At 37.9% G+C, this 26,357-nt stretch overlaps 1 protein-coding gene across 1 annotated transcript in view; it reads left to right on the top strand.

The window, feature by feature from the left end:
• Positions 1-26,357, top strand: part of PKHD1 (PKHD1 ciliary IPT domain containing fibrocystin/polyductin) — a gene marked incomplete at its 3' end in the record, with an annotated part of 426,508 nt that overhangs the window by 387,575 nt on the left and 12,576 nt on the right. Inside the window, exons 62-65 of the mRNA XM_081247000.1 lie at positions 7,231-7,366; positions 8,350-8,437; positions 17,062-17,169; positions 23,418-23,576. Of these exons, the coding sequence (XP_081103126.1) occupies positions 7,231-7,366; positions 8,350-8,437; positions 17,062-17,169; positions 23,418-23,576 (491 nt within the window). The remainder of the gene's footprint in view (positions 1-7,230; positions 7,367-8,349; positions 8,438-17,061; positions 17,170-23,417; positions 23,577-26,357) is intronic.

The raw sequence follows: 26,357 nt of genomic DNA, 5'->3' as shown, positions 1-26,357 counted from the left end.
GTTCGTGCCCCGGTCCGGGAAGATCCCACATGCCGCGGAGCGGCTGGGCCCGTGAGCCATGGCCGCCGAGCCTGCGCATCCGGAGCCTGTGCTCTGCAACGGGAGAGGCCACAACAGTGAGAGGCCCGCGTGCCGCAGAAATAAATAAATAAATATAACAATAATAATAATAATAATAATAATATACAACAAATTGGCCTCTCCCAGTCTTTATCCTCCTCTAGAGGCATCTAGATTTAAGTGTCTTCTGCATGGCTAAGTCAGTTCCATGAACCTGTCTTCCATCTTCCAAAACTTTGTTAACCTCTGTCGTTGGTTGCTCTCTCCTCTCCTGCCTTCTTTATCCATGTTGATTTACACCATTTTTATTCATTTTTCTTCTTTTAAGTAATTTCGGTGGAGTAGAGAGAACAGAGATAAACATATGTTCAACCCCTGCCTTTTAAAGTTGGGGTTCCCCACGAGGGTCTTATTTTATATTCTGCCTTTTATCTGGAATCCTGGCAGTATAAATTTGATTTTTGCTCTTTTGAGTTTCTTTCCCTCCTGTCTTTTCTTCTTCTCCCTCTCTTTCTCCTGCTTCATAAAAAAACCCACCTCTAAATAATATTCTTTGTCATATAGTAAGCATAAATATATCTGTATCTTTCATGGAAGTTTAGCTATTGAAATGCTAAAGCTATTTGTGGTTGGCAGAATTTCTAAAATGACCACCCAAAGGTGTGCTGCCCTAATCCTGGGAACCTATGAATAGGATCAGATAGAATTTCTGTGAAGACACTGTGTTATGTGGCACAGTAGACCTTAAGATGGAGAGAATACCCAGGATTATCAAGGTGGCACAATTACACACAACAGCCCTTAAAAGAGGAGAGCTTTATCCTGCTGTGGCAGAAGAGGAAGGCAGAGAGACTCGAAGTGTAAGAAGGAATTGAAGTGTCACTGCTTTTAGGATGAAAGACACCACATGAGAAAAAAATCAGATGCACTTTGTAAGTACAGAGTGGACCTTGGCTGACAGCCCACAGGGAAACAGGGACCTCCATTCCACAGCCACAAGGAAGTGAATTCCACCAACAATTGGAATGAGTTTGGAAGTGGATTCTCCTGAGAGCCTCCACTTAAGCAGTGAACCCCCAGCCAAGCCTGTCTGAACTCTTGACCCACAACCTGAAGATCATAGATTTGTGATATTTTAAGCCACTGAGTGTGTGGAGTTTTGTTTCACAGCCATAGAAAACTAATACGCTATCTCACATAAAACTCTTTGTTTCTGACGTGGCCATGAACCTTGGACCCTAAAAAAAGTTATAAGGAATGTGAGCATGGCTCTGTGGTGGTATACATCTGTGTGTTTTTGCACCCTTCGCATTAGTAGCTTTTTAAGTTTCCTCACTCTGTATAAGGAGCACCTTATCAAGCTGACTTGGAATAGAGAAGAAAACTAGGAGAGGCAATTGGTGACATGAGTCTTTTGGTGACATTCAGGCTCATTTAACATCTTCTCTTGTGCAATCTCTCCCTGCTCCTTGGGCACCTGCTTTCTAGGAAACAGCTATTTGGAGTATGCAAGGACAGGATCTTTCTGTCAACACTGGAGGATGCTCTTCTCAAGACTGGCAGAATATTCATCCGGGAAGGGATTCCCGTACTGCTAGCCTGTCTCTTTCCTCCCTCCTGGCAAAACCACAGCTTTGCCATTAAAGAGTGTTTTTGCACCATTTCTTTTTTTCACTACAATACAAATTAACTGCTTTGTTGAGTTAGGTGGATGGTAAAATTATCATAATGGTATTTTATATATGTGGCTTTGTGGGAAAATGAGATGCTCTGCATAAGTAAACTTTCCATTTAATAAAAAATTGTTTATTTTATCACTACATTTTTAAAAAGACTTCATCTCTTAAACTAATATATATATATATATATATATATATATATATTATCCAGCCTTATTAAATGGAAAATAATGTAGACCTTTCACATTTTTATTGATGATTCATGGTCATCATTAAAGCTATCATTTATTTCACAGCTCTGTTACTGCAGTGATGCCCTTAGGAACCCTTGTTCTTATACTAAATGGCCCCAGACCACTACATCTTTGATTCTACTTCTTCAATTTACATTTTCCCTTCTCTCTTCCTTATAAACAGGAGGAAAATTCTAATCCATTATTGCTGTTGACTTATCTGCATCCAGTAGTTTTCCACCCACATGCACATGTAGTTCTAATTCCAAAATTGAACCAGAACCATACTACCTTACAATCAATTTAAGATCTATGTGTACGGATGGTGAAGTTGTAGCTAAATATAATAAAGACTCATGAAAACTTACATTTGAATGTTTTTTATTTCCCAAACATTAATTGAACAGTTATTATGTCCAAAAAATTGTATGGCTCATATGAAAATCTAGAGATTTAAAAATTAATAGATAGGGAACACAAACATTTACACAACTATCTAATAAGAATATGATATATTAAATCTCATTATTCTATATCTATTACAAGGAAATCATTAATTCAATATGAGCCTGCTTAACCATTAATCTAGTTTTTCATAAAATTAGTATATTTTTATCTTTATAATATTCATTAGTTGGTCAAGGCTTCAATTTACTATTATACTCCCAAGAGTACCTAAGCAGTGTCATGCACCATAAGTGATCGTTAAATAAATACAGGTTGCAAATAGTGAAACGTAACCGGTTTGACTTCTCTGCTATTCTAATACTCCTGTGCAACCAACATCCCATAACAAATCTCTTCCATCAGAAAGATCTTGAGTGATTTCTCTTTTCCTGGTTAGACAATGACTGCTAGGGGACTCCATCACAAACAGGAAATTTTGAATATTTGTGTATGATCTTAAAAAATGTATTCAGAATTTACATTATCCCAGATAAGATATTCATGCTAGATTTATCATAAAATATTATTTTGAACAATTTTCTGACTAAAATACTTAGGTGTTGACCTCTGAGTTGACCTTGTTGGAAGATGTGCCATGTTTATTTTGTGTCTTTATATTCTCATGGCGCAGTGCAACCTATGCCTGTGGTTACTCAAATCTCAGTTTGAAATGAAAAATTCCGAAGAACCATAAGAGTTTAATAACAAGTATTAGAGCACAGCAGTAAGTGCACCAGTTCAAGAGTGTATCAGAACTTGAAGTTGGCCAGTCCAAGATAGGTGGCGGCTTTCTAGAGGCATTTTAATGACCTAAGAACAGAGGAAGTGCATGGTGGGTACTGATTGGTCATAGTGTTCCTATAGTAACATGTATTGGATGCTTGTAATGTGCGAAGTTTGGAATCACTATGCTATAGTGCCAGAAAGAAACCATGAGATCATAAGACATTTTCTTCTCTCTTAGGAGTTGATGGCAGCTAAGGGCATTTGGCTAGGTTTAACAAGGAGCACGAGGACTATGAAATATAAATAAAATGGTATGTGTCAGCTCTGAAAGGTAGCCAGGAAAGTCATTCTTGCCTTACGACTCTGTGGAAGAACATTCCCGAGGGACAGAGGTTATGGTGTTGTATTTATCTTTGCCTATCTCACAGTGCCTAAAACAATATTTGTACATGGTGGAAGGGTTAACATTTGTTTGTTAAACTGAACCGAGTGGAGAATTTGCTTTCTTCTTCCAGGGTACAGAATCTCGCAAACTCCTCTGAAATTTAAGTCCCCTCATGGCATACCCTAAAAAATTTAATCAAAGCATGGGGCTCTTTTATAGGAACCTGACTTAGTAACTTTGAGGAGGCCAAGGCTGAAGAGGAAGTGAGGAAGTATCTCAAAACGCCCCACCCTCACCTCACTGCCCAGGGCTAGCCTTCATCAATATGATTTATTTACTTGTTTGCTCAGTTTGCCATGCAGATAGAAACAATCCCCTCTTCTGTAGGGGAAGCAATTCAGATCTGGCAGATTAAAAAACAAGAGTTGGAGTGAATAGTAGTGATCTCTGAACTGAGACATTTCTATATTTTCTTGGTCTTTCTCTTTTGCTAGCACTTAAGCATTGAAGGAAAAAAAAAATTCTTCCACAGACCTGGCTGGCTATTGGAAGCCGTTAAATGGTAGTTAAACTGGGAGGATTGGAGGGAACTTTCCTCCCCCATTTTTTAAAGTTTGGCTGTAGGTCCTTCTGCCTGCAGGCTACAGTCACATTAGCGGTTGGAAATTGGATAACGACAGCACAATGACAAATCCAGGTTGCTTGCAATAAGTTGCTAATCCCTTTGCTTTAATATCGGAGCAGCGGATAATGATGTTTGGACATCACTCCGGTTTACTGACGACCCCACTGGGGCCAGCAATAGAACCTTACAACTGTCTAACAAGGCGTCAGGTGATTCCCGTCGTCACAGCAACGGACACTGGAATCTAATCTTCCCTCCATCCCTTCTAGCACCCAATAACGCCTAGGTTATATAAGTGGCCCATCATTGCTTGGTAACTTGAATCAATTAACGTTAATTCGCACAATGCTATGATGTATTGTGATCACTTTCATTTCAGGGAAGGGGGAGAAATTGCTATAAGTCACCTAAAATGAGGTTGTCTGTGGTGCTGAGGTATTAATTGGGTGTCCATATTAAATGCAAAAGGAGACCCTTCGTGAAAGGAAAGTGGATGAGTGACTCTCTTGGCTGCTATTGACCTATCAGAAGAAGACAGTGCCCTTTTCCTTTGCTTTTATCTATTACAGTTTTCCCTATTGCGTGTCAAGTTGATGTATTATAAAAAATTCATTTGGTGACCTTTCACCCCCTTAGCAGATTAAACAATTTCACTTCGATGGCATCATTAACAAGACCCTGCATTTAATGATGATTTCTCTAAAAGGCCACGGAGATTCGATTTTAAGCTAACAGATTTATTGCACTATTATAACATATCGTAAAAAACTGTACCACCTACGGTCAGGTTTTAGGTTAGAAACTGCCTAAGAGTTTATGTGGAGCTTAAAGTGGTATTACCTTGGGATATGCTGTAGCAGCAAGTCTCTGACCTCCAGTGGGATGCTGTTTACATTTAATCAGAGATGTTTGCTCACAATAAACTTTAAAGTGTGTCAGGGACGGGCCTCTTAGCAAGTGTTCAGGCAGTTGGTTCCCATCCCTTCGTCTCTAGACATCAATGTACTTATGTCAGGACCTTGGATGTAGTTGTTTGGTTTCTTTAACCTACACGGCCAGCCTGCATCCTGTCCTGCCTCAGAAAGCTTTTAAGAAATAGGCCAGGGCTTCCCTGGTGGCGCAGTGGTTAAGAGTCCGCCTGCCGATGTAGGGAACACGGGTTCGTGCCCCAGTATGGTAAGATCCCACATGCCGCGGAGCGGCTGGGCCCGTGAGCCATGGCCACTGAGCCTGTGCGTCCGGAGCCTGTGCTCCGCAACGGGAGAGGCCACAACAGTGAGAGGCCCGCGTACCGCAAAAAAAAAAAAAAAAAAAAAAAAAAAAAAAAAGAAATAGGCCAGTGGAGAAATAGCATCTGGTAACAATGTTAGAATTTTCCAGTAACCTAGGAGCCATAGAAGGATGCAATGAATAGCATGGAGTTTTAAAATATGATTTCAATTTTTTCTTTAAATAAAAAGGAGCTTTACTCATTCAGGCTAAACAAACTAATAAATGATGATCAGACTAGTGTATGTTGAATTCCCAGTGAGTGATTCTAGCAGAGGTCAGGGCCTTAGCTGGTAAATGACCAAAAGGGATTCGTAGGACCACACATGCCCCATCCCCCATTTTCCAGAATTCTCAGGGGAGAGGGAAATTGCTCCCTACAGAAGCTTCATAGTTTGTGATCCTCTGTATTTGTTCTTCCACTCTTTCCTCTTCTTAGGACTAATTGTCACCTTTACCTCACATACACTCTCTGTTAAAATAAATATCATTTTCTCCTCACATAAGAAAAAAAAAAGATTAGGGAATCAAGTAGTTGACTCACAAGCATTTAATTGAGGGCTAGGTAGGCTACTATTTAAAAAAAAAAAATCAAAGCCTTGTTAGTCTTGACCTAGGGTGTTTTGAGGGTAATCTATTACTCTATATTAGGGTAATATATGTGATATATGGTGTCTATATATCTCCATTTAATTGCTAAAACTCTATTGCATGCCTCTGATGTGTAATACACAATAGGCTTAATGGGACAATAGGTGTATAACCCAGAATATTCGTTTAATAGAGCTGCCTTGGTCTTCAAAAATACCGAAACTCTGGTAAAAAGATGTTTTGAGGTATCATGAATTACAGAACTATTTTATTTTATAATTATTCCATTTTATTGCTAAGTCACATCAGCAATTAATGTGCTCAAAAGAGATGAAAAACAGTATAGCTCTAGACCTTGGTCATACACTTACTCTTGGTAAGACCTTTGGCAAAATACTTAAGCCTTTTTGGACCTCCGTTTCTTCATGTGCAAATAAGAGTACCTATGTCATAGTGTCACTTTAAAGATGCAATGAGTTTATAGGTGGAAAGCATAGAATAGTACTTGGTACAGGGTGTAAGTGCTCAGCATATATTCATTATAAATAGGTATTATTCTCGCTAAGGACTTCATTCAACTGAAATCAATTAATCAATGAATTCCACAGTTGTCGATTCTATTTAGTGCAAGCATCCTGTGGAGACAATGAACATGAAAGGGTTGTTGTGAGGTTAAATGAGCTATTCCATGTGAAACAGTGGTGTGGGAGGTTGCTCCCAGGCATCTCTTTCCAGTTCTTTTCGGTGACGTCATCTTGGTACCACAGAATTAGCCATGGTGAATGTATTTATACTGTGGAAATTGGAAAACACTAATACCTCTTGGGGGAGAGCTGGTTTACTAGCATACTTAGAACATATCCCCACCTTCTAAATATTTTAGTCTGATAAGTTGCCTCACTAAGGCTTTTTTGGAGCTGATATTAACAAGTTGTGATAAAAATCTAAGTTCATAATATGTGCTCCTCCCACTTCCCCCCCCCCGCCCCAACCAGTGCATTCTTTCCTATGGCAAAGCAAACATATAAAGTAAATATATAATTATTCTCTAGTTATAAGGTCATGTTTGCTATATGGTGTATTATTCAGTTTCTAGAAACAAAGGCAAATGCAAATCTTCTCACTGGTAATAATGTATTATGGAAAAAAGCTACTGCAGTGATATGGTATCTGTAATCTTAGGCATGTATTCTTTTCTTTTTTAACATGTGCCAGAAATACAAGCAATTTCGAAACTGGGAACTCGATATATATTCGGCCCTATGGTCTTTCAGTCCTAGTCCAGCCTTCAGATGGAGAAGTGGGAAAAGAACTTACAGTACAACCACAGCTCGTTTTTCTGGATAAGCAGGTACCTTGTGCACAGGTAACAATCTTTACTTAGAGCCGGGTACCATGTTGTATTTGGCGCATGTTTCATATTCCATCATCTTCACGATACACATGTACAGAGTGCCCACCCTGTGACATTTGGTGCACTTAGAACATCTAACTACTTTCATTATTTTCCTTCCGTTTCACAGCCTGCTTTCCTTCCACTTTCTATAAATGTCCAGAATTTGATCAAGGGTAAAAATAGAATTCTGATACTTTTTCTCCTCAAGCAAATTCTTACAGTAGGTCTCATGTATCTTCTCAGAAATCTCGTCTTCTCCAAGTGCTGGATCTATATCTGAAGAAGTCATTTCATATGCTAATGAAGGAATTTGGGCCATCACATCTGCATTATAGTTCTATGTTATTTTAAATGATTTCTCCTGTATGTGGTTAAGTACAGCATCAACAAGAGGCTTCTGTGCTTAATTCTAATTTCAGTGTCCATGCCCTCTGATTCTACTTTATCTTGTCTATATTTACTAATATCAAGGGGGGGGGATGTGAAATACGATACTCAAATCAGCTTTCCGCTCTTGACTTTAAAAATGCCTCCCCTGACGTGCTTACAGAGGGATGAAGGCCATGGGCCTGAGGTCTACACTTCTGCTCTAGCCTGGCACTCACCCAACTCTCTCCTGCTTTGTCTGCTTAATCTTTCCTTCCTTATTAGCCCTCAGCACACCGTGCCACTCTCCTTTTCTGTAAACTTAACTTTCCTTTCTCCTCTTCACTGCCCTGCCCCAACTTTTCTTGCAATAATCTCCCTTCTCTCTGCTCAGTAAGCTAATGTGATATATTCTTCTTAACATGAGAAAGAAAATATTTATTTTTTTTCCTTTGTTTATTTCTCATGAATATGCGCTTTATAAAAGATTCTGTGTGAATCCTCTTCTTTTTCAGATAACTTCACAAAATTCTCTTCTGAGTCCAACTTTTCCCCTTTTTTCCTGTTTCCAGAATCGGAGAGTAGAGTCGTTGGGGCCCCCATCAGAGCCTTGGGTCATTTCTGTTTCTCTGGAAGGGACATCAGAGTCCATGCTGAGAGGTAGGTACCTGTGACATTCGGAGACCTGCTATAATTGCATCTGCACAGAAATGTTTGCTACCATTGAGAATCTACAACAAAAGCCCCGAATACTCAGTATCTTTGCTAGTTTGGAAGAAATCTCCTTCACCACCAGTCTACAACACCAGTGTCTGCAAAAGGGAACATTAGGTTGGCAGGAAATGTTTAACAAACCATCTGCCCACCTACCCCCACCCCTGCCGGCATGGTGAGGAGTATTATTGTCATACCCGTATCTTCAGTATGGTGTAAGGAAAAGGGCATGGCCCCCTAATCATGTACAGATGATTCTCTGGTACAGTATCAAGTCATAGGTACAATGTGGTTTCTATGGGGAAACAGAAACACTGGCTCTCAATGTTATAAAGAATAAATGTGATGGCAAATGCAAAGCGCCTGGCCCAGAACAGGCCCTGAGAGCTCATTTTCTCCTCTCCAGCTTTCTTGGTCCTCCGTTACCTTCCTTTTCAGTCCCAGTACCACTGCTAGCTTCATTGACTTTTCTGGGGCTTGTGCATATGAAAATCAAAAACCACCATTCTGTTCTTTGCTTCTATAAGTTTTACTATTTTAGATACTTCATATACATGAAATCATACAGTGTTAGTCCTTCTGTGACTGGTTGATTTTACCTAGCATAATGTCCTCAAGATTCATCTATGCTGCAACGTATTTCAAACTATTTTTTTAGTTTTATTTATTTATTTTTATACAGCAGGTTCTTATTAGTTATCTATTTTATACATATTAGTGTATATATGTCAATCCCAACCTCCCAATTCATCCCACCACCACCACTTCCCCCGATTCCCCCTTGGTGTTCATACATTTGTTCCCTACATCTGTGTCTCTATTTCTGCCTTGCAAACCGGTTCATCTGTACCATTTTTCTAGATTCCACATATATGCATTAATATACGATATTTGTTTTTCCCTTTCTGACTTACTTCACTCTGTATGACAGTCTCTAGGTCCATCCACATCTCTACAAATGACCCAATTTCGTTCCTTTTTATGGCTGAGTAATATTCCATTATATATATGTACCACAACTTTATCCATACTTCTGTCGATGGGCATTTAGGTTGCTTCCATGACCTGGCTATTGTAAATAGTGCTGCAATGAACATTGGGGTGCATGTGTCTTTTTGAATTATGGTTTTCTCAGGGTATATGCCCAGTAGTGGGATTGCTGGGTCATATGGTAATTCTATTTTTAGTTTTTAAAGAAATCTCCATGCTGTTCTCCATAGTGGCTGAATCAATTTACATTCCTACCAACAGTGAGAGACGGTTCCATTTTCTCCACACCCTTTCCAGCATTTCTTGTTTGTAGATTTTCTGATGTAGCCCATTCTAACCAGTGTGAGGTGATACCTCACTGTACTTTTGATTTGCATTTCTAATAATTAGTGATGTTGAGCAGCTTTTCATGTGCCTCTGGACCATCTGTATGTCTTCTTTGGAGAAATGTCTGTTTAGGTCTTCTGCCAATTTTTTGATTGGGTTGATTGTTTTTTTTGATATTGAGCTGCATGAGCTGCTTGTAAATTCTGGAGATTAATCTTTGTCAGTTGCTTTGTTTGCAAATAATTTCTCCCATTCTGAGGGTTGTCTTTTCATCTTGTTTATGGTTTCCTTTGCTGTGCAAAAGCTTTTAAGTTTCATTAGGTCCCATTTGTTTATTTTTGTTTTTATTTCCATTACCCTAGGCAGTGGGTCAAAAAAGATCTTGCTGTGATATATGTCAAAGAGTGTTCTTCCTATGTTTTCCTCTAAGAGTCTTATAGTGTCCAATCTTACATTTAGCTCTTTAATCCATTTTGAGTTTATTTTTGTGTATGGTGTTAGGGATTGTTCTAATTTCATTCTTTTATGTGTAGCTGTCCAATTTTCCCAGCATCACTTATTGAAGAGGCTGTCTTTTCTCCATTGTATATCCTTGCCTCCTTTGTCATAGATTAGTTGACCATAAGTTCGTGGGTTTATCTCTGGGCTTTCTATCCTATTCCATTGATCTATAGTTCTGTTTTTGTGCTAGTACCATGTTGTCTTGATTACTCTAGCTTTGTAGTATAGTCTGAAGTCAGGGAATCTGATTCCTCCAGCTCCATTTTTTTCCCTCAAGATTGCTTTGGCTATTCAGGGTCTTTTGTGTTTCCATACAAATTTTAAGATTTTTTGTTCTAGTTCTGTAAAAAATGCCATTGGTAACTTGATAAGGATTGCACTGAATCTGTAGATTGCTTTGGGTAGTATAGTCATTTTCACAATGTTGATTCTTCCAATCAAAGAACATGGTTTATCGCTGCATCTGTTTGTGTTATCTTTGATTTCTTTCATCAGTGTCTTATAGTTTTCTGCATACAAGTCTTTTGTCTCCTTAGGTAGGTTTATTCCTAGGTATTTTATTCTTTTTGTTGCAGTAGTGAATGGGATTGTTTAATTTCACTTTCTGATCTTTTGTTGTTAGTGTATAGGAATGCAAGAGATTTCTGTGCATTAATTTTGTATCCTGCAACTTTACCAAATTCATTGATTAGCTGTAGTAGTTTTCTGGTGACATCTTTAGGATTCTCTATGTATAGTATCATGTCATCTGCAAACAGTGACAGTTTTACTTCTTCTTTTCTGATTTGGATTCCTTTTATTTCTTTTTCTTCTCTGATTGCTGTGGCTAGGACTTCCAAAACTATGTTGAATAATAGTGGCAAGGGTAGATGTCCTTGTCTTGTTCCTGATCTTAGAGGAAATGCTTTCAGTTTTTCACCATTGAGAATGATGTTTGCTGTGGGTTTGTTGTATGTGGCCTTTATTATGTTGAGGTAGGTTCCCTCTATGCCCACTTTCTGGAGAGTTTTTATCATAAATGGGTGTTGAATTTTGTCACAAGCTTTTTCTGCATCTTATTGAGATGATCATATGATTTTTATTCTTCAGTTTGTTAATATGGTGTATGACATTGATTGATTTGTGTACATTGAAGAATCCTTGCATCCCTAGGATAAATCCCACTTGATCATGGTGTACGATCCTTTTAATGACTTGTTGGATTCTGCTTGCTAGTATTTTGTTGAGGATTTCTGCGTCTATATTCATCTGTGATATTGGTCTGTAATTTTCTTTCTTTGTAGTATCTTTGTCTGGTTTTGGTATCATGGTGATGGTGGCCTCATAGAATGAGTTTGGGAGTGTTCCTTCCTCTGCAATTTTTTGGAAGAGTTTGAGAAGGATGGGTGTTAGCTCTTCTCTAAATGTTTGATAGAATTCGCCTGTGAAGCCATCTGGTCTTGGGCTTTTGTTTGTTGGAAGATTTTTAATATCATTTTCAATTTCATTACTTGTGATTGGTCTGCTCGTATTTTCTATTTCTTCCTGGTTCAGACTTTGAAGTTATACCTTTCTAAGAATTTGTCCATTTCTTCCAGGTTGTCCATTTTATTGGCACAGAGTTACTTGTAGTAGCCTCTTAGGATGCTTTGGATTTCTGCAGTGTCTGTTGTAACTTCTCCTTTTTCATTTCTAATTTTATTGATTTGAGTCCTCTCCCTCTTTTTCTTGATGAGTCTTGTTAATGGTTTATCAATTTTGTTTATCTTCTCTAAGAAGCAGCTTTCAGTTTTACTGATACTTGCTATTATTTTGTTTGTTTCTATTTCATTTATTTCTGCTCTGATCTTTATGATTTCTTTCCTTCTACTAACTTTGGGTTTTGTTTGTTCTTCTTTTCTAGTCCATTTAGGTGTAAGTTTAGATTGTTTATTTGAGATTTTTCTTGTTTCTTGAGGTAGGCTTGTATTGCTATAAACTCCCCTCTTAGACCTACTTTTGCTGCATCCCGTAGGTTTTGGATCATTGTGTTTTCATTGTCATTTGTCTCTAGGTATTTTCAATTTCCTCTTTGATTTCTTCAGTGATCTCTTGGTTATTTAGTAATGTATTGTTTAGCCTCCATGTGTTTGTGTTTTAACAATTTTTTCCCTGTAATTTATTTCTAATCTCATAATGCTGTGGTCAGAAAAGATGCTTGGTATGATTTCAATTTCCCTATATTTACCAAGGCTTGACTTGTGACTCAAGATGTGATCTATCCTGGAGACGGTTCCGTGTGCACTTGAGAAGAAAGTGTAATCTGCCGATTTTGGATGGAATGTCCCATAAGTATCAATTAAATCTATCTGGTCTATTGTGTCATTTAAAGCTTGTGTTTCCTTATAATTTTCTGTTTGGATGATCTGTCCATTGGTGTAAGTGAGGTGTTAAAGTCCCCCACTTTTATTGTGTTACTGTCAATTGCCTCTTTTATAGCTGTTAGCAGTTGCCTTATGTATTGAGATGCTCCTATGTTGGATATATATATATATACACAATTGTTATATCTTCTTCTTGGATTGATCCCTTGATCATTATGTAGTCTCCTTCCTTGTCTCTTGCAACCTTCTTTATTTTAAAGTCTATTTTATCTGATATGAGTATTGCTACTCCAGCTTTCTTTTGATTTCCATTTGCATGGAATATCTTTTTCCATCCCCTCACTTTCGGTCTGTATGTCCCTAGGTCTGAAGTGGGTCTCTTGTAGATCGCATGTATATGGGTCTTGTTTTTGTATCCATTCAGCGAGCCTGTGTCTTTTGGTTGGAGCATTTAATCCATTCATGTTTAAGGCAATTATCAATATGTATGTTCCTATTACCATTGTCTTAATTGTTTTGGATTTGTTATTGTAGGTCCTTTCCTTCTCTTGTGTTTTCCACTTAGAGAAGTTCGTTTAGCATTTGTTGTAGAGCTGGTTTGGTGATGCTGAATTCTCTTAGCTTTTACTTTTCTGTAAAGCTTTTGATTTCTCCATTGAATCTGAATGAGATCCTTGCTGCGTAGAGTAATCTTGGTTGTAGGTTCTTCCCTTTCATCACTTTAAGTATATCATGGCACTCCCTCTGGCTTGTAGAGTTTCTGCTGAGAAATCAAGGGTTAACCTTATGGGAGTTCCCTTGTATGGTATTTGTCATTTTTCCCTTGCTGCTTTCAGTAATTTTTCTGTCTTTAATTTTTGACAATTTGATTATTATGTGTCTCTGCGTGTTTCTCCTTGGGTTTTTCCTGTATGGGACTCTCTGCACTTCCTGGACTTGGGTGGCTATTTCCTTTCCCATGTTAGGGAAGTTTTCGACTCTAATCTCTTCAATTATTTTCTTGGGTCCTTTCTGTCTCTCTTCTCCTTCTAGGACCCCTGTAATGCGAATGTTGTTGTGTTTAATGTTGTCCCAGAGGTCTTTAGGCTGTCTTCATTTCTTTTCATTCTTTTTTCTTTATTCTGTTCAGCAACAGTGAATTCCACTATTCTGTCTTCCAGGTCACTTATCCATTCTTCTGCCTCAGTTATTCTGCTATTGATTCCTTCTAGTGTATTTTTCATTTCAGTTATTGTATTGTTCATCTCTGTTTGTTTGTTCTTTAATTCTTCTAGGTCTTTGTTAAACGTTTCTTGCATCTTCTCGATCTTTGCCTCCATTCTTTTTCCGAGGTCCTGGATCATCTTCACTATCATTATTCTGAATTCCTTTTGTGGAAGGTTGCCTATCTCCACCTCATTTAGTTGTTTTTCTGGGGTTTTATCTTGTTCCTTCATCTGGTACATAGCCCTCTGCCTTTTCATCTCGTCTATCTTTCTGTGAATGTGGGTTTTGTTCCACAGGCTGCAGGATTGTAGTTCTTCTTGCTTCTGCTGTCTGCCCTCTTCCAGTTACTTCTTGCTCTACGCTGGCTTTAAGTCTAAGCTCATTCACATGCCTCCTATAAAATATGTACCTTGCCATACTGCATACATTACCCATACCCAGTTCCTTACTCACACTCCATACCTTATCGTATCCCATACCTACTCCTCTACTATACCTTACTCAGCCTCCATACTTTACTGTGCCCCACTCCTGACCCATACTCCCCCCAATTCTTCACTGGTTTCCTCTCTGTTATCCCAAGGATATCATCACTGTCTAGCTTAGAATCATATTGGATCATGCAAAATGAATGAGGAATGAAACCATTTGTCATTTTCCTCCATTAACACCAACTCATGCTCAAGCCAACTGACTCCCCTGGACCAGTATGGTCACCATCGTTCTCTTTGGGAGATTCAATGAGAGTGTATGAGGAATGGGTTGAGGTCATCTTATATGCACACGTTTTTGTGCGTGTGTGTGAGGAAAAAATCTTGTGTCATTTTCTTTGTAGAATGTCCACATCACCAAACACCCTATTTCAATGATTGAAAGTATCTCTTAAAGCCATCATGAAATATTTCTCCTTAACTTCAGAAAGAATGGAAGCAAAACCATTTGGCATGGATTACCTAACTTATTCTAAGTATTTCCTACAGAAAAATAAATTAACAACAACAAAACCCGGTCTATATGTCTAGCCTAAATCTTTTGTTCTGCAGTTTAACTTCATGTTCTTTTGTCTCAGTAAATCATCTTCAGTTCAAAAAAAAAAGAGGTTATAACCAAAAGTGGGTTTATATACACAAAGACAATTATTTTAGGGTCCTTCAGATCCTTTGATATTTAGCTATAGATCCTAGTTGTAGAAAAAATGTGTTCTTAATACTAAAAAAATAAACTCTCAACATTAATGAGGTAACAGTTTGCTAGTGTGGATAGCTAAGGGTAAGAGGGATAGTTTTGGAGGTGAAAAGTATTTTAGAAACCCTATGCCCTACAGAATCACATTCAAGTAGCATTCCCTGATAAAGCATGTCATCAGCTTCAATCTTGTGTGAAGCCCAACACCCCATCTCCTCCCAGGTTCCCTCAGCCAGGACCAGCTTGATCAGGGAGCCTGTCAATGACATTTGTCTATTTTACAATTACCATTCCCGAGATATGATGAACCCCGGAGTAATGTACTGTACTTGGCAGCAAACTGCCTCAGCTTTGGGGCACATATGCTTCAAAGCTGAGAATATTGTAGATATATATGGGAATCTTTGTAGAGATCTCTGAGGCAAGCTGGTATTTAACACAAAAGCAAACCCATTTGGAGCTAAAGTACTTTCCATTAGGCAGTTGGCGGCTGTTCTATGAGGCAGACTCACTGTGCTCGCCGGACACATTTCGATTAAATGCTGCTTTGTATTCCTCCAAAGATGGGAACAATAAGAACGTTTGTCAAAGGGAAAACTGTAGCAAATGATTTCATGTTGAACATCTGTACTCTGCAGTTCATTGTTTGCAAGAGTTTATTGACCATAATTTTGATGCATATAGGTTTTAGAGTATAAACAGCATTTGTCTTGGTGCCTATCATTTATTTGAGTCTTGGCTTATTTATTTCCATTTTTTCTGGGCATTTTATTTATTTCAGGACTCTGAGGAGATGAAGGAAAAGATGTTTCTGAAAAAGGAAATTTTAGTTAGCTCTGCAAAATTGTTGAAGAAAGACAATGTTTTCCCAAAAAGGATTGAGCAATTGAATTGAGAAATAGAACACTATGCATATTCTATCTTTATGATACCTTTCAGCCTTAAAGATCTCAAACCAATTTTTACACTTTAGGACCACTCTCCTATCTCATTGTCCATCATACCAATCATAGTGACATTTCCAGAGTGAAATGGAGCAGCTGTGAATTAGCAAAGTAATTTGAGGATAGTGGAGTCAAAAGACTAATTAAAGGCATTGTGAATGGGATCCAGAGCTAAGTTTCCTTCTTTTACTTTATAAATGGATGGCCTATTGTTAGAGGATGTCAGCTTTCCTTTTTGCTTTTTTTTTTTTTTTTTTGCGGTACACGGGCCTCTCACTGTTGTGGCCTCTCCCGTTGTGGAGCACAGGCTCTGGACGCGCAGGCTCAGTGGCCATGGCTCACGGGCCCAGTCGCTCCGTGACATGTGGGATCTTCCCGGACCGGGGCACGAATCCGTGTCCCCGGCATCGGCAGGCGGACTCTCAACCACTGCGCCACCAGGGAAGCCCCCCTTTTTGCATTTTATTCAGGGAAACCATAGCCCAGACGATCCAAGTTGCTGAACAGGGTAACCTTCATCACTCCTGATTTGATGCATTGCTGTGGTCCTGATCTATTGACCTAACTCTGTCACCACGTAAACCACAGATCCCTTGAATAGAAGAGAGGCAGAGCCTAGAAACTGACCACCTAGAAAGAGAATAGACTTTCTTTCTTGAGAGACATTTAAATATTCAGTATATAATAGTGGCTAAGAATACAAACTTTGAAAACAGGCAGATTTGAGCTATAACCCCCTCACCACGTAATTTAACCTTTCCTGAGTCTATTTCTTAATCTCTAGAATATTGGTAATAGTATATTTTATAGGGTTGTGTAGTTTATGTACAATGATGAATATGAAGCACAATGTCTGGCATAGTAAGCTTTCAATATATGTTGGCTGTTGTTATTATTCTATCTTGGATTATTTGGTTCTAAGCTTTGTCTAAGAGAAGCCTGATGGATTTAGTAACCTCTTCAATTAAGTTTTTTTTTCTATATTGTCCATTTGCCTCTCTACAGGGAAGACTTGAAGAAATTGCTCTTGTGTAGGTAACTAACATTCACTTTTTGGTTTTGTGTTTATTTGTAGGATGTACTCAGGCAGAAACTCAAGATGGTTATGTGAAGTTCTCCAACTTGGCAGTTTTGATCTCTGGGTCAAATTGGCACTTTATTTTTACTGTCACTTTCCCTCCAGGTAATTTCAGCACAGTGTGTTTTTATTATCTGTTCCTTTTTTTAAAAAAATATAACCCCTTCTCCTTTATAATGGGACTAGCTTCTATCATGAATAAGAAGTCATTGTAGTTTAGAGAAAAAATTCCCTTGGTTGTATAATTAAGGTGTGAGAAACAAGAACACATGTAGAAATTAAGCCTCATGAGAATCATGGTAAGCAAGAATCCAAATGTACATTTTCCTCTAGTTATTAAAATTTACTTTGAATGTTCTATTTTTTTTTCTATGACATTTGATGGAATTTGGTTGGGTATTAATTTAAGAATTTTAATTTATAAGAAGGAGAGTCCTGGGGTATCGAGTATTATGAAATCTTATCTTTCAGTCCTGCCCTCCTCATCCACTGCCCCACCCCCACCTTTAAAATGGTGACTATACCCATTCAAAATCCTGGTACTTTAGAAGTGTAAGTATAAGGTGTGTGTAAGTTGCTTATATGACCCATTTCTTCTTGACAAAACATTAAAGAGAAACCTTCTCCCTTCGGAAGTATTCTTGACAAATTTTGCTTTATTAGAGTGTAATACTATTCAATAACTTTGTAGTAAATAGTATGTTACTTAAACTTCAAAGCCAGATGAGCTTATGAAAAACACTACTCTCCCATTTCCATGATGGGTAGAATCCAGGCTGCACCCTACAGAGGAGTGGCGAGAGTCCAGTTTTGGACATCCTTTTTATAAAGGATTGAACTCTGATAGAGACACAGAATTACCACTTGAAAAAAGTGATTTAAATATTGCATCTAATATTGTAATTTACCAGAGAAAAACCCTCCTCACCTAAGAGAGCATCTGAAAGAGTTCTAAAAATACTAACATCACGTTTGAACTGAAAAGTAGATAATTATAATCAGTTATTAATTTGAGTCAGGGAAATTAGTCTGGTACTTAAGACATGCAGTTGTGGAAAGTAGTTAATGCACAGCTGTGATAATGCAAAGTTTTTAAAAATACACTAGAACAATCATGAGTGGATTTAAACTGCTTAGGTATTGGAAATGGCAAAGGAAATTAAATGTTTTGATGTGAGGTGTCTGAAGCCCAACAACAAATATTTAATTAAGGCCAGGTATTAGTTCTCCTTCATGAAACTTAAATTCAAACCACCAGTATACTTTCAAAAAGTTAAAAACATGGCTCTCATGAAAATATATAATGAGTACTTGTCAACAAGTTACTTTACTCTTTAATGAGGGAACCAGGAGGATGGCAAGGTTTATAGCCTGGAAAGGACTGCTTTGAAATCAGTTTGCTAAATTGGATACAGGGCAATCAAACTCTAATCTTTGAGTTGCATGTCTACAAATATCACTTACATTCTTACTGGATGAAAATCACTTGCAGCTTACCAATCTTCTATAAAGTCACAAGACTGGACCCCTAAATATTGAATATTAAGTCAAACAAAAGTGTGTTCCAGAGAATTTGATAAACCTTGGATGGGCTTCGAAAATGCTCCAGTATGATATTGTTAAGATCTGTAATCATTATTTTTGTCTCAGTTACAAGTTTTGGACAATTTTTCTTCACAAAGGGAATATCATCTGGGGTCAGGTAGTATTATTAATTTTGTAGGGCACCTATTCTTTTAATACCTAAGACGTTGTCCTGATGTAAGCACAGATTCATGGAGAAGAATGTTCAGCGCCTTGACCATGGGATTCCCAAGGATATATTTTGAAGGGTAACACATGCAGAGCTGGATATCTTGGTCCCTATTTGTTGCATATTTAAAAGACCATTGCCCTCCAGTTTCCTCAGTGGTTAACTAAGACTAAATACTTCATCAATTTTATTTTAAGGCATAAGTTATACAACCGAATGTAAACTATAGTGTAGACAGAAGCTTCTCAGTGACAGTGTGATTTTGAGCTGGCCCTGGTGTTCACATTTACTGGACTACTGCTTCCTTTAATTTCCACCTTCAGCTTGTAAAGTCCCCTAAATGAGGAATCGTCTTGAGAAGTTTTCCTTTAGAATTTTCCTTAAATTATTCTTCGTAATTTTCAAGACTGACTCTATGAGGTGAGGCTCTGTTTAAGTGAGAAGAGAAAAGATGGAGGAGAAATAGAAAATATCAGAAGGCCTGCACTTCTGTGACCCCATAGCCACCTGTTCATTACCAGTACAGACCCTGAGAGTGACTCCTCGTTTCCAGGTGTATCAGTGTCTAAGGCTGGAATTATTTGGGAAAGCAGCTCTCATCCTCACATTGATAGGCTACTCAATGACATTTCTCCTTTTTAGTAAGCTCCAAAAGAATAGCTGTGACAAGCATTGATTCATGGGACTGTAATTGTTGCTTCATCCCTGAATCAAGCAGAAGACTTGCAATCATTTTCATTATTTTCCCTCTTCTCCCTTAGAGAGAAGAACACATCATTATTCCTATTTTACTATTTTTTAAATCTCATTATTTATTTATTTTTCTTAAAACTGAAGAAAAAGGACAGAATTCAACATCTGCTTAATGCCCAGAGATGGCAGATAATGGCAGATGTGATTCCTGATTTTATTTAGATCATGGAAGTTGGCAATCTGTCTTTCTGAAGTTTCCAAGATTGTCCATGTCTTTATGTTTTTAAGTGGAAATAGATGTCACTTTAATCAATGTTTCATTAATCACTGCATACAAAGACATACATTTCTTCAGCTCTGTAGATACACCAAAGACTTATAATTAAGGACTTAGTTCATTAAATATATATGTATATTATATATATATACATATACATATATATAATTTATTTTCTACTGAGATACAATTGACATAACATGTATAAGTTTAAGGTATACAGCATGGTGGTTTGATATATTTATATATTGCCATATGATTATCCCTGTAGTGTTAGCTAACACCTATATCACATCGTATAATTATCACATCACATAATTATCATTCTTTTTTGTGGTGAGAACAATTAAGACCTAGTCTCTTAGCAACTTTGAAGTTTATTATACAGTATCATTGACAATAATCGCTATGCTATTTTGGAAATATAGAAATTGAGGAACTGAGAAGTTACATAGGTCTAACCAAGTATGTATGGAATCCTCATAAGTCTTTATAGCATGTGGACTAATCCAGCTCATTTATCTGTTTCTGAACTTCCTGAGACACTGTCAACAGGGCAGGGTGTCTGTAAGTTTGTTCTACTGACTTCCCACCCAGCCTTTCCGCATGCATTGTCATTACCATGGTCTAGGCTGTGGTTTCTCTAACCATTTCCTGGAGCTGTGGGACTCTTAGGGGGTTCTCCAGGGCTGCTGGGCTGAGATAGGATGCACCCTGCCACCCAACCCAGAAAAACTCAACTGCAGTGGCCGTTTCTGACTCTGGAACATTCCTCCTCCCTAACTTCTCATGGCTCACTCACCAGTTCACCCAGCTTTCTTTTCAAATGTCACCTCCTCAGAGAGCTCTTTTCTGCCTCACTCTGTCTACACCACAGTCTCAACCCTGCTCCCCTCTCCAGCCATTCTCTGACTTCTGCATGGCACTCATCACTCTCTAGCATCAGAGTATCTGTGTATTTGCTTATTTTTCTATTGCCTGCCTGCTCTGTCCCCCATTAGAACCTAAGTCCCAGAAGGGACAGGAATTCTGCTTAGTTCAGCATTACATCCTCAGGGTGTTAAAAAAATAACCCCAAATAAATATTTGTTTATGAACAAGTGAGTATACTGAAATTCTGCCTAAGATTACATTTAAATAATGTTCTGCTGCTAAAAATATTTAAAAACTGGTGGTCTTCACCCTTAGACTCTGGTTACTGCTCCAGGCTTATAAACCTTAAGCCTGACTTCAGCCTCTCTGTCATTATTTGTTTTCTAAACACTTCCATGGCTTGATCTTCTGTATCCCAGGTGGCTCATGCCACTTCTCAGGTCAGAATTTTTCCATCTATGACACCTCATTGCCTTCAGAATGTTGTCAAGGGCCTTTTGGCTTTTGACATTTAATGCCCGCCAAGATTTGCCTCACATTCTCTCCTGCACTGATTCCTAGTATTTCCTGGCAGTACTTTTTTCAACATCGATTGCATTTTTTCTCTTTTCTGTCTTTATTTGCTCAACCTGCAAATCCCCATCTAGATACTCTCTCCTCTGGGAAGCTTTCCCCAATCATATTACTAGAAAATAACCTTCCAAAGCCATTGATTTGCATTATTCTGGTGGCATGGGTCACATTCTGATTTGTATGGAAAATATTTGTATGTGTATCTTATTTCATTTATTAGCTTGTGAATATCTTAAGAATGAGAACAGTAACTTATTTACCATGGTGAAGTAAACAATCACTGAGCAGTTATTGGAAAATGGATAAAAGAATAAAGAATTTTGTTTTTAATTCTTTAAATCCCTAGTAAAATCCATACCCCTGTCTCTGGGCTAGAGTTAGCTTATTCAGTTGCCCATAAAAAGCAACTAATTGATAAAAAACAAGCCAAATATGGCTCAAGGATAAGATGGACCCACAGGAGAAGCATTTCTAGATAATTTTGTTAAAGTAGCTTTGGGACCGAGTCAGCCAGGAGTCAAGAGACTGGAGCTCTAACTGTGACTTCCAATCAAATTGTCAGGTTCAGCCCAAGGAAAGCACAGCGAAGAAAACATGGTGTTTTCTTGAGTAGAGAAAATACAAACTCTGCTTTTGCCTGAATTATTCAGATGAAAGCAGAGATTTGGGGTTTGTTTGTTTTGAATGACCTACTCAAAAATGCTGGTTATAGCTAACTTATGATCACAGGCAAGTGTTTTTTTTTTGACTTTAAATTTTTGTCTTGAGATATAATCGACGTATGATAAGCTATACATTTTTAAAGCATACAATTAGATAAGCTTTGATGAATCTATGCTTCCATGAAACCATCCTCACAGTTAAGATAATGAACATATCTCTCATTCCCAAAATTATAGGCAAAGTTTTTAAATTTTTATTTTTTGAAATAACATACAGTAAAAATGATGTTTTTTTAGGTGGGTCATTTTATAAATTCAAAGATATATATAGATTCATGTAATCATTACCACAATCAGGATACAGAACATTTCCCAGAAGTCTCCCTGATGCTGTTCCTCTGTCCTCACATCCTCCCACTAATCCCTGCAACCACTGATCTGTTCTCCATCTCTATAATTTTGTCTTCTCTAAAACATCATATGAATGGAATCATATCATACGTACCCCTTAGAGATGGGCTTTCCTCAGCATAATGCTTTGGACGTTCATCTCAGTTGTTACAGGTTATTAATAGTTTCCTTCCTTCCTTCCTCCCTCCCTCCCTCCTCCTTCCCTCTCTTCCTCATCTTCCTCCCCACTCCTTTTTCTTTTTCTCTTTCTCTCTTTGGCTGAGTCTTACTCCATTGCCTGAAAAAAACACAGTTGGTTTATTCATTCATCTGTTGAAGAACATTTGGATTGTTTCCAGGTTTGGGTGGTTATTGAGGTGCTACAAACGTGTGTATAGGTTTTTGTGTGTATAGACAGGGTTTGTTTGTTTGTTTTGTTTTGTTGCTTTTTTAGATTCTTTTTTACCTTGCTTCAAAAACACTAATGGAGTGGGAACCAAATGTGTCAGTCTACAAAACAGGGAGGAGTTTGAGATGAGTTCTTAGAAAGATGTGCTCTCTGCAGGGAACGGCCATTCTGCCCCTTCGTCCATAGCCACGTGGCTCTATCCCTCTCTCCCTGCTCTACCCCTAGTCTTCCAGATGACAAAATTCTTGTGGACCTTAGAAATTCTCTTGGTTCCATAGTAGGAGTCCCTGTGCCCTTGTTTTGATGTGTTACATGTTGTATTTGAAAGGAGATACATATGTCATAGCAAGTAGTTTCACGCAATCTGGAGTCCGGAGTGCTTCTGTTCTAATTAGTGGAACATGAGAGTGAAGCTACAGCTTTGCACTGGTGGAGAAAAAAGGTCTGAAAATAGGAGAGCATTGGAAGAATTCCCCACCATAATGGACAGAAGTGGAAAGAACAATCATATATTATTGTTGGAATCTTGAAATTCTTTAGAAATATGAGTCTTGGATTTATTATTGACTCATATATTGAATCATCTAATTCAATAAATATTTATTGAATCAACTATGTGCCAGGTACTACTGTAAACATATCTTTTCCACAACATTTTATATTAGCATCTTATTCATATGCTATTGTTATTATTATTATTATTATTATTATTTTTTTTAACAGGGGTCAATTTTACAGCTCGCTCCAGGCTGTTTGCTGTCTTACCTGCAACTCTATCCGAGAGGCCCACGATCCTCCTGGCTGCTTCCCTGTGCTCAGGGGTCTCGTGGCTGGCTCTGTGCTGCCTCGTATGCTGTTGGTTTAAGAAAAGCAAAAGCAGAAGTATGTAATTATTTTTTTAGTAAAAATATCTGAAGGAAATGCCATCATGTATAATATATTAACTATTCTTTTTCTTCCCCCAAAGAGACATTTTTATGAGCCTCTGTAACATATCAAACCACATGGAGCCAAATTACTCAACTCATACAGTAGAGACAAGGATTGTCTAATTCTAAATAATAATAACAGCAATAATAATATCAGCTCTTATTTTTTGAATACTCACTATGGATAGGATTCTAAGTACTTTAGAGATGTGAATTCATTCAATTCTCACAACAACTCTATGAAGTAGGTACTAAGTACTACATCTGTGTTTCAGGGGTGGAGCATGAAGCCCAGAAAGGCTAAGTGACTTGCCCAAGGTCTCACCACCAGGATCAAACTGGGTAGTTTGGTTCTCTCCATATCTGACTCTCTGAAACACTGTGCCCTACAGCCCAGGTGACCCTCCAAAAGGAGAGTTCAATAAAGGGGGAATGTCCTCTGCTTTTTCAGAAGAAGGAAGAGAGTGCTTGGTGTGTGGGTTTTTTTGTTTTTTTTTTTTTTCGCTAAGAGCATAGAAATTGTGTTCTTAGGCATTTTCCCAGAAGCTGATCTTTTTCTTTCTTTCTTTTTTCCTGGGGGGGGGCAGTGGGTGGAGACATGGATGAAACACTTTGATATTAGGAGATACTAGGAAACCAAAGTGATAAGGAAGAGTGAGAATAAAAGAGGTGAAATGAGGAGAGGCAAAGAGAGAAAGTGAAAAATTAAGAAAGGAAAGAGGAGGTAGCCTGGTGCCACCACTAGACAGTTCACTATGCTTGGATTTCTGAGAGATGCTGAGGGATGGAAGCTCCACTAGATGCTCTTTAGTTTGAACCAAGCTTCAGCCTGGTCTCTCCCTCCCTCCCTGGCATCATCAGGCTTCACAGACTTAAAGAAAACTCAAGGATCCCTTGTCTTTCTCAAGAAGAATGGGATCTCATCCTGGGTTGCTGCCTGTGATTTGTTGAATCACGGGTTTTGGTCTTTGTTTTAAAATCTAAAAATCTGTGTGTGTGTGTGTGTGTGTGTGTGTGTATGTGTGTATATGTGAGTAGTGCTTTCTGGTTTGAAAGTAAAGACCTTTCATAATTTTTAATCTCATGGTTTGTGAAGTAGGTGATTTAATTCTCATCCTCCATTTTATAGCTATATCTCCCAGCCATGGAGGGACTGTCCTCTAAGCTCACTCACCCCATCTCTTCTCTTTTGTTCACCCAACTCTAGAGGAAGCTTCTTCCTGCAGTTACTAACGTTATCAGTTATCTCAGTGTCCTCTTTTTGCTTTTTCAACCTTTCAATATCTTTGGACACATTTCCCTGTATTTAATTTTCATATTTTCTTGACTGGACACAGACTTCTAACTTTCTTTTAAAAAATCTAAAGAGATTAGGAGGAACTTCATGAAAAAATACATAGTAATCAGTTCTGTATGAGTAATTTCTATTTCCCTCTTTATATCTTTCTGTATTTTTCATATTGCTATAATTAGCATTTATTACTTTAGAATCAGAGAGAATATTGTTCCCCATCTTCCTCCTAGAAAGTGATTCTCTGATCCAGTTGTACAGACTAGAGCAGCAACTTACAAAATTTTGATCTCGGGACCTCATCACACTTTAAGTAATTATCAAAATCCCCAAAGAGCTTTTGTCACTGTGTGTTCTATCTATCAGTATTTCCAAATTAGAAGTTAAGAGAGAACATGTAAAGCTTATTTATTAATTTATTTTAAAATACAAATAAGACATGCATTATATGTTAACATACCATATTTTTCATTTAAAAACTATGTTTTAAAAATATATAGTGAAAAGAATGACATTTTTTATAAACCTCTTTAATGTTTGCCTGAAAAAAAGTCAGCTGGATTCTCTTAGCAGCTTCTGCATTCAGTCTGTTGCAATGTATTGTTTTGGCTGAAGTGTATGAAGAAAATCTAGCCTCACTCAGATATATAGTAGAAAAAGGAAGAGTATTAATAACCTTTACAGATATTGTAGACATTCTTCTTTGATACTGCACCCAAACTGGACAAGAGGAAGTTACTTACAGGTACATCTCAATGTACTTTTTGTATTCTGTTACATAAAAATGCACCAGTCTACCTTGTACTTTGAATGGAGATTTTGCCCATGCGTGATTTTGAAACATTATGCTTTGGCCATTTAAATGTTGTTTCACTGAATTATGCAGGTAGGTCTACAAAATGCTGATATATTTCCTTCTATAATTTTTTTTAAAAATCACTTTAATATCAACAGAATTAGAAATCTGTGAAGCTTATAGTAGTTGATAAAAATTTTCTAAAGTTCTAAAATTTCCGATGTGAGCTTGATTTATATCACTGGCAACAAATACTGTCAATTGTTTCTTTGAAGTTACAGGCTCACTTCATTTACTTAAAAAAAAAATCTCCCAATTACCAAAGTATGAATAACCATAATTTGTCTTTCAATCATTCTTTCAAGTTCTTTCAACGTAAAAATGGTGTCCTGTGAAAAAACTCAACTAGTTCAGCTCAAAACTCAATCACAAAAGTGCCTTTCCTTGAGAAAATCATCATATGTCTTGGCGTGGCATTATCTGACATCATATTACAATTTTTTTTTTTTTTTTTTTTTTGCGGTACGCGGGCCTCTCACTGTTGTGGCCTCTCCCGTTGTGGAGCACAGGCTCCGGACGTGCAGGTTCAGCGGCCATGGCTCATGGGCCTAGCCGCTCCGCGGCATGTGGGATCCTCCCGGACTGGG

Source organism: Mesoplodon bidens (genome assembly GCF_964165515.1).
Source record: "Mesoplodon bidens genome assembly, chromosome: 10".
Classification (NCBI taxonomy): Eukaryota; Metazoa; Chordata; class Mammalia; order Artiodactyla; family Ziphiidae; genus Mesoplodon; species Mesoplodon bidens.
The sequence above is the reverse complement of the archived record's forward strand: the minus strand, read 5'-3'. Positions and strand labels throughout refer to the sequence as shown.